The 8,995-nt window shown below is 41.4% G+C and overlaps 1 protein-coding gene across 1 annotated transcript; it reads left to right on the top strand.

Moving 5' to 3' along the window:
• The first annotated feature begins 1,095 nt into the window (after positions 1-1,095).
• On the top strand, positions 1,096-8,975 carry hadhab (hydroxyacyl-CoA dehydrogenase trifunctional multienzyme complex subunit alpha b). The gene is made up of 20 exons (XM_069661476.1): positions 1,096-1,208; positions 1,938-1,979; positions 2,092-2,162; positions 2,255-2,388; positions 2,481-2,619; positions 2,708-2,827; positions 3,186-3,288; positions 3,402-3,524; positions 3,618-3,736; positions 4,523-4,579; positions 4,673-4,782; positions 5,046-5,180; positions 5,289-5,460; positions 5,549-5,635; positions 5,728-5,868; positions 5,988-6,056; positions 6,220-6,415; positions 6,526-6,640; positions 6,763-6,908; positions 8,090-8,975. The coding sequence occupies exons 1-20, from the start codon at positions 1,142-1,144 to the stop codon at positions 8,233-8,235; spliced, it is 2,292 nt and encodes a 763-aa protein (XP_069517577.1). The 5' UTR covers positions 1,096-1,141; the 3' UTR covers positions 8,236-8,975.
• The last annotated feature ends 20 nt before the right edge of the window (positions 8,976-8,995 follow it).

Genomic DNA, 8,995 nt, shown 5'->3' with positions numbered 1-8,995 from the left:
GTAGTTCACCAATTTGTACACGGGGTGTCACCTTTGTGCTGTGTTTAATATATGACATTGAAAGAAACATTAACTCCCAGCAGTGACCAACTCAGAAGTAGACAGATAATTTTGTGATTCAAAAACCTTTGCTCATTTTGTCCAAGTCCATAGTATGTCGTTGCAGATATTGCAGAATTAATATATTTTGTGAGAAACAGATTGCAGTCGCGATAACTAAAGCAGGAAGCAATTTTACCGAAAAAAACTGTATACAAAAACATTCAATAATTATTAATAGGTATTTCATCTCAAACAGAGATAAACACATAATTACGAGGAGATAAAATATATAAACATTTTCATTTGTACAGAACGACAGTGCTCATATTTCCTCGCACCTTTTTTGTGTTAAGATGGTCTTCATGTAAGAACCCATTTAGTTTTTAAAAAACGGCTTAAAACGGTGGCCATACATTTTCAATTGTATTTATGTATAAAGTATTCGGTGAAAGAGAGCGAAGGTATTTAAAATTGCACTTCTGCACCAACCTCTCCTCTGACGACGTTGTCAGTTCCCGAATATCATATCTGAGAGCTAAATCAGATATTTCAAAGGGAAACAGAAACCAGATTTTTTCCAAAACATGTACCTAAAGGCTATTTACGCTTCCCAGTACAGTTTCTTTGATTTTCTTAACAGTTTGCAGTCTCCCAAACGGGTTTCTGCTTCCGCCTTGTGGTAGAAATATACTATTGCTTCCATTTGGTCTAGAAATCTTGTTTTACATCGCAAGATTGCTGTTTGCACACAATGTCTACTAAAACATAATCTCGTATTTAAAAAATATGTCTTAACAATAAAACAAAAATGATTTCCAGTTGTCAGACGTTTAACCTGGATGGGGAAGTGGCGACGTGAAGATGAGAATAGTAGTAATTGAACGCTGTCCAATCAGCTGAGAGTTCCTCCGTGTCAGCCAATGGTATGCGGGCATTTTTACTGAACGCCAATCAGCTTGTGCTCCGATTTAATCGGTTTTTAGGAAGTGGCACACAGCGCCTGTCTCGCTTTCTTCACAAGTCCCAATGATAGTAGCGTACTTTGACAGCGAGCTAAGTTAGCTAGCTTCACTTTACACCACTGACCTCCGCTCCCAAGATGGCTGGTGTTCGAGCCCTTGGTGTTCTTTCCAGATTGACATTAAAGAGATACGCCGTCTTGACAGGTAAATACTTAATGTATCTAGCACTTGAACATTATAGAAAACCAGTGCGACAAATTGTACTGAAAAAACGGGCTTGCTCGGTGCTGCAGACGGGTAATTAGCTTGTTAGCTCCGAAGGACGCTAAGCAGAAATGCGGCACTGTTTCATACAACATGAACATGATTCTGCTTTCTCATCAGACATATATTGAAATCAAATTTAACAACAATATTCCTTGATATTAAAACTTTTGAACATCCTGTTCCATTGATTAAACTTGTGTGTAAACTTGCTATCTTTGCTAGGGAGCTAAGTGACTGGAAGCTTTGAAGTCAGGACTCTTATTTCAAAATTACACTTTTTAATCGAAATGTGGCCTTAACATTTGACAGAAGGATGTCCCTGTCAAGACAATATGGACAGGAATTTAAAGATTTGTGCCATTGAATCACAATTGCGTTGGTTTCTATTGACTCTGTTTGAATGGCAGACAGGGAATGTAGGTGAAGGGTCATTTTCCACTGGATATCACACCATGGCCGAGACAGTCTGAGGTCACGACAATATTATGCGAACATCGTCTATACGTTTCATGTGTATGTTTTTTATAAACATATATTACATGAAATTTTAATATAATGTGTTTTGAGATGGGCAGTAAGGTTGAAGCAGCAGGTTGGATAACCTATACAATTTGTTGGACATATTTTGTAATAATGTTTTGCTTTCTGTGATCTCCCTTTTTACAGGAAGTAACTTTCGCACCTTCTCAGTAGCTCCTGCCATGCTAGGTAATTACAAAATCCTTGCACATGTATATACATTAAGGGTAAAAAATAGATCAGCCGGTTCAGTGGCACAATTATTTTCTCACTGCACATTATATTCCCTCTCTATTTATAGCCCGAACCCACGTGAACTATGAAGTCAAGGACAATGTTGCTGTGGTACGAATGAACGACCCAAACTCCAAGGTGTGAGCTCCTTTTTTAAAAATGAATGTGACAGTTTTTCACTTGTGAATTATGCAGATGTAACGTAAACCTAATGTCACTGTTCTCTCCAGGTCAACACACTGTCAATCCAAATGCAGAATGAGATGACGGAAGTAATGAATGAAGTGTGGGCCAACAACGCTGTTCAAAGTGCCGTCCTCATCTCCTCAAAGCCCGGATGCTTCATTGCAGGAGCTGATATTAAGTAAGAAAAGTACTAATCATTTAAATGAGTTGCCAAAATTGCCTTGCTTACATTTTCCTGAAGTTCTTTTGACATTTATACTTCTTTCACAGTATGATCCAGGGCTGCAACAGTGCAGAGGAGGTCACCAAACTCAGTCAGGAGGGGCAGAAGATGTTCGAACTGATTGAAAAATCTCCCAAGCCAATCGTTGCTGCCATCAATGGCTCTTGCTTAGGAGGAGGCTTAGAGGTAAACAGAGATGATTCAGCGACCTACTATAAACTTGACAATGTAGGTATGATTGAGTGTTATCTAATGCGCTCTTTTTGCATTTCAGTTCGCCATTGCCTGTCAGTACAGAATTGCAACAAAGAGCAAGAAAACAGTTCTCGGTACTCCTGAGGTGATGCTGGGTCTCTTGCCTGGAGCTGGTGGTACTCAGAGACTCCCTAAAATGGTTGGTAATGGGATTACTCTCCCTCAATTTCCATTAATGTCACTGACTGTTTGAAAAACTTAAGTGAAGTAAAAATGCAGGTGATGTAGAAAGGCAAAGGCATCCTGTAATTGTCACAACAAAGTATCTTTGTCAGGATCAGACTGAACACAAAATAATCCGGTTAATGCTCACAATTGGTTTAGGATGTTCACTTGCACCTTTGAGAGCCTGAAAGCAGATTATTGTCCGCTTCCCATCATGTCTAGTTCTAAGCAACCGCGCCCTTTAGCCCAGATGGTTAAGAACAACAAAATAAACACATATTAAATGAATCACGTTAAAATGTCTTTCTTTTTTAATGCTTTGTTACCTTCAGCTCGGACTTCCCAGTGCCTTTGACATGATGCTGACAGGAAGAAATATCCGAGCAGATAAAGCCAAAAAGATGGGGCTGGTCGATCAACTCGTAGATCCTCTGGGTAAGTTATTTCAACGTGCAAGTTTGACCTCCTGTAGAAAATCTGTAATCTTTAGTTAGTCAGTCACCACTCACAGTACTTTGTGTATTAATGGCTGTCTGCTGGTATGACAGGACCTGGGCTGAAGAGTCCAGAGGAAAGAACGATTGACTACCTTGAGGAAGTTGCCATCGAATATGCCAAAGGGATCGTGAATAAGAAGATCGCCCTCCGCAAAGAGAAAGGCACGATGCAGAGTAAGTTGTGCTGCATTTATTCTGCACTTGTAGTCACTTGTTTTATCTTGAATAAAAGTAATACATTAATGATTTGATATTCTTTCTCCACAGAAATCCAGGACTACGTCATGGGATTTGAGTTTGTACGGAATCAAATTTACAAAACTGTCCATGGCAAAGTGATGAAGCAGAGCAAGGGGCTTTATCCAGCACCCCTGAATATCATCGATGTAAGTAAAAACTCTGTACAACAATTTTTTAACTTTGTGTGGTATCGAGAGAAAATTAGGAAATGAGCATGACCCAAATTTGAATTAAACACAAGAAACGTGTGCACTAATGATAAGGATAAGTGCTCAGTGAAGAAACCGCTCCCCTTGTGCCCTCATCCCAATACTTATACTTAACCTAACCTACCACCGCGACTGCGAGTTCAACAGACCCAGGCTCCGTTCATGCAAGCTCCAGGTATTGACCACGCTGATACTACCTACCCTACAGCGTGGCTTCTACTGGCCCTGACATTTAAATTAGACGCACGAGAAAAAATATAGAGAGAAGAGTCTGTAGAGAGCGGCGTGAAGACGGGGAAGGCAGAGCCAGGGTGAGGTGCCCCAGACAGGACACCTCACCCTGGCTCTGCCAGGCTGCCGGGGTGAGTGCTGTACCTCCCCATTTTTTTAAGGGAAGGGAGGAGAGAAGAGAGAGCAACTGAAACTTCTAGTTAGATGGGCAGCGAGAGGCAGCATATCAACAGGTTATAAAGTGGGCACCTCCCTTCACCGGTGTTTCAAGTTAGGCCCACGACACCTCGGGGAGGCTCAACAGTTAGCTCTAGCGTGCTAGAACCACCTCCCTCCATGCTAGCTCTCACTGCCACCGACAATTACTGGCCAGATCTTATTAAATATGAATAATGGGTTTGTTTTTTTGTCTTTTTTGCTTTGCTAATCATTTGAATAGTTCTGAAAGTCGGTCACAAATTCAACATGTCTTTTTCTATTTCCCCTTTTCAGTGTGTGAAGACTGGCGTTGAACAAGGCCCCACTGCAGGATACTTAGCTGAGTCTCAGGTGAAGTTTAACAGTCCAAATCATTGATAAATGTAATATTAACAGTAGTGTATTCTATGAGTGGACACCAACTTTTTTGACTATTTGTTGCAGAATTTTGGTAAGTTGGCGAGAACCACGGAGTCGGCGGCCCTGATTGGTCTCTACCACGGTCAAGTTGCGTGCAAGAAGAACCGCTTCGGAGTTCCTCAGAAAGAAGTGAAGTAAGCGTACGGCACTTTCATGTACAGAGCCAGAGTGTGATGTGGGACAATTTAAACACATTCAACCTGCACTGCACATTCAGACCCATTTGTCTGCTTTAAAACTTTGGGAGCATCTCCTTGTTTACTCATCTTAACTGATGGCAAACAGGAGACTATCCTGAGTCTCTGCTTTGGTTTAAAAGAAGTATAAGAGTATAGCTTTATCTGCTGCTTTATTAAGGTAGTATATAAATGTTTTTTTCTTTTTTGTTTACCTCTAGGAATCTTGCCATCTTGGGAGCAGGTCTGATGGGAGCAGGTATCGCCCAGGTGACTGTGGACAAAGGTGTGCACACAATCCTGAAGGACACCACAGTGGGAGGACTGGCCAGGGGAGAGCAACAGGTTTACAAAGGGTACGTGTTCATAAGCACTTCTGTTCTAATGACAGAATAACCTGAAACTTTAAATCAGCTTTAAAGTTAGATCTTTAAATTGTTTGACATCTCACTTTTCTTATAAAGGCTCAATGACAAGACCAAGAAGAAGAACATCACGTCCTTTCAGAGAGACTCCATACTGTCCAGCCTGACCGGGCAGCTGGACTACAGCGGCTTTGAGAAGGCCGACATGGTTATCGAGGCCGTGTTTGAAGACATCAACATCAAGCATGCGGTCCTGAAGGAGGTGGAGGCTGTAAGTGTGACGGAAAAGAAAACAATGTTCTCACTTTGTGGTAAATATCAGTCCACTGAGCTTTGATTTAACAGACATTTCTCGGCAGGTGGTTTCCCCTCACTGCATATTTGCCAGCAACACATCTGCTCTGCCCATCAAGGATATCGCAGCTGCCAGCAAGAGACCAGACAAGGTTTGTTCTTGGGAATGTCGGCTTTCTAAAAAACACTGCTTTCAAATTAAAGGAAACTATCTTGATTTAATATTTTCTTCTGTATTTCTCAGGTGATTGGAATGCACTACTTCTCTCCAGTGGACAAGATGCAGCTCCTGGAGATTATAACCACTGAACAGACGTCAAAGGACACCACAGCCTCCGCAGTGGCGGTCGGCTTGAAGCAGGGAAAAGTCATCATCGTTGTTGGGGTAAGGTTTAGCATCGTGCATGCTTCATCTTTCCCTGCAGGGTTACTGACCGATGAATACATTGTAAAATGACAAACAATTTTTTGTGCTTTAATTAAATTTCACACATTATTTTGCAGGATGGTCCTGGATTCTACACGACAAGGTGTCTGGCTCCCATGTTGGCTGAAGCAGTACGAGTACTTCAGGTTAGTAGAGTTACTACAATGAAAAATGCAGCTATGAACTCTGCTTAATATGGTCTTTTATTTGTTATGTAATCTAGTTGTTAGTGGAGGATTTAGGACCTAATATGGTGGAAGATTAATTTTTCCACATAGAAATAATGAATGTATCTATTTGCACTTACAGGAAGGAGTTGATCCCAAGAAGTTAGACGCACTCACCACAGGCTTCGGGTTCCCTGTGGGTGCAGCCACACTGGCCGATGAAGTTGGCATTGACGTTGCCGCCCATGTGGCCGAGGACCTCGGCAAAGCTTTCGGCTCCCGCTTCGGTGGTGGAAATGTGGAGGTCCTGAAGACCATGGTGGATATGGGATTCAAGGGTGTGTATATTGAAGGATTACGCCCTGCTTTAGGGGGATAAAATACATTATATTTTGTTTTAAACAATTAGAAATTTTATTGAAATGAATGTTATTCTTTTATTCTCAAGGTCGCAAATCAGGAAAGGGTTGCTACGTCTACCAGCCAGGACTCAAAGTCAAAGAAGTCAACCCAGACATTGGAGAAATCCTTGAGAAATACAGGATGACACCAAACCCTGCTGTGTAAGTTGAAACTTTAGACAAAATTATCCATAACTTAACTTTTTAGTAGACAAAAGGAGACCCATTGAGCCTCAGTGTAAAGTTACCAATTACTGATGTTCATTCTTGTAATCCTTTCACAGATCGTCCGACTCCGATGTGCAGTACAGGCTCATTTCTCGATTCGTCAACGAGGCCGTGCTGTGTTTGCAGGAAGGCATTTTGAACAACCCGCTGGAAGGAGACATCGGGGCCGTGTTTGGTCTGGGATTCCCTCCCTGCCTCGGAGGTCAGAGTTCAATCTTAGTCGTGATCATCTGAGCCGCTCATGCTCGGAGTCTGAATCCTCTTGTCAACAAAGAGAGCTTAACCTCTCTGCGGGGATTCCTTTTGTTCTGTGTTTCATGTGAAATCTGAAAGGCCAGGAAATGTATTGATAAAAACATTTTTGGATGAAATGAGGACCTGAAGACAAACTTAGCTCTTATCCGGTTTTATTAATGGTTCAGAACTTACTTTAGGGGTGTCTGAACCAGGATCTAACTGTTCCATGAAGCCAATTTCTTTGAAACACAGACCTTTCCAATTAACAAAGGGAAAAAAACTTGTCAGCGTGTGGAAAATAAAGTAAAAAGGAACTTAGTACCACATTGAAGGTGAATATTTGGTATTATCTAAAAGTGATGTTGAATCATATCAGTTACTTAGTGAGATAAAAGCTTTAAGGTGAAGAACTGTTTAAAGGAGCAATTCATCCCTGTAAATAGCCACTGTCAGTCAAAGCTGGTGTTCTCTGTAATCAATAGAAGCAATAATATTTGAAATTGGCGCCACAGCTGTGGAGAAAGTTGTACAAACAGCTCGTGGTTTTGCCCATTCTACATTCCTACAACACCCAGCGTGCATTGCGCCCCTCCCTCTGAAAGGAACGCCCCAGCAAGAGACGCTAGAGTGAAATACTTCTGTTTCACTGCAGGCAATGGCTCAGAGCAGGATAGAATCGGAAATACGATGAGAATATACCGGTGGATGGTCTAAAAAAATCTTCAGGTCTGCAGGCTACATTTCAAACCTGCGATTTTGACGGAGACATGACATCGGAGGCGGGCGTCCTAGATTGAGGAAGTGTAGTTTAGCGAGCTCCCTGGCCTCCGCCAAATGACACGTTTTACGTAGTCTGGCGGAGGTTTTCCAGGGCCCATTGGAGAAGCAGATAGTGTCCTCCTGCAATTTTTTCCACCATGACATTAGCTCCCTGTAATAGCATGATAGGACTGAGGTTGAAAATCGGTGAACTGGCCCTTTAAATAACTGTCAATCCCTCTATTTTGTCTTACCAAATTGTTCGTAACACTTGATAATCCAGAGGAATCGCTAAGTCCGAAGATAATGTTTTAGCTGTATCTCTATTGTCTATTTAACATGCATCCCATGATAATATCTCTGACATAAATATCTTACCTCTTCCAGGACCTTTCCGTTTCGTGGACACCTTCGGCGCTGACAAGCTCGTGGAGAAGATGAGGCAGTTCGAAGCCGTGTACGGCAATCAGTTCACACCATGCCAACTCCTACTGGATCACGCCAACGATTCCAGCAAGAAATTTCACAAGTGACCGAACTGCCATGTGTGCCAGTAGCAGCTTTCCGTAGAAGAACTCCAGACCTGAAACTAAAATGTGCCTAGCATTTATATCACAAGTGGGGGCAAACGTACTGAAAATTCAATGAGTTGCCAGTTTGTTAGGTACACCTAGCTGCATCTAAGACAGTGTGATTTAATAGTGCTACAACAAATCCGACCTACAGTAAGATTGTAGATGTTTAAGAGGTGTTTGAGGACAGGAGGATGTTTGAGGTGCTGTTGAGCTGTAATGCGTTATAGTGTACAAAGAGAGCATATATAGAAGTGTTACTGTAATTTAGCCAGATGTAAATTAGGTGGGGGAAAAACGCCCCAACAAAAACTAAACATTACACTTTTTATGTAGGTGGGATTACCTGCAGGATTTGTATTGACTGCATTAGTTGTAGCTGGGTGTATCTAACTATAAACTTGCAACTGAGTGTGTCACGTTAGCAAAAAAGGATAATGGTGTTTTTTTTGTACTTAACATTATTGATTTATTTGATGGTGTATAAACTAAGGAGCAGATGGAGGCTAATGGTTCACACATCGCGGATGTAAAGATACTCTAGAAGGCTGAAGAATTAAAATATTTTCCATCTTGCTAATTAATTCTTTATTATTAATGAATGTCTACCAGTGTCTTTCTTTTTTGTACATTTGGAGCCTGGTTAAAACAACACGGATGTAAATGTGAAGCCTGAAATAAAATTTTGTTATTGAATCAAACCCTGCCTTTTCTCTCTTTA

The sequence above is a fragment of the Semicossyphus pulcher genome, unplaced genomic scaffold, assembly GCF_022749685.1.
Source record: "Semicossyphus pulcher isolate SPU_LCO1_2020_fin unplaced genomic scaffold, fSemPul1.0.p SCAF_14, whole genome shotgun sequence".
In the NCBI taxonomy this organism is placed as follows: Eukaryota; Metazoa; Chordata; class Actinopteri; order Labriformes; family Labridae; genus Semicossyphus; species Semicossyphus pulcher.
Note: the sequence above shows the minus strand (reverse complement) of the source record. Positions and strands in the feature narration are given on the sequence as shown.

Excerpts from the sequence above, each read along its gene's own strand:
- hadhab (XM_069661476.1), top strand. The coding sequence starts at position 1,142 with ATGGCTGGTGTTCGAGCCCTTGGTGTTCTTTCCAGATTGACATTAAAG. Across the intron at positions 1,209-1,937 it reads GAGATACGCCGTCTTGACAG|GAAGTAACTTTCGCACCTTC; the intron begins GTAAATACTTAA and ends CCCTTTTTACAG. Across the intron at positions 5,461-5,548 it reads TCCTGAAGGAGGTGGAGGCT|GTGGTTTCCCCTCACTGCAT; the intron begins GTAAGTGTGACG and ends ATTTCTCGGCAG.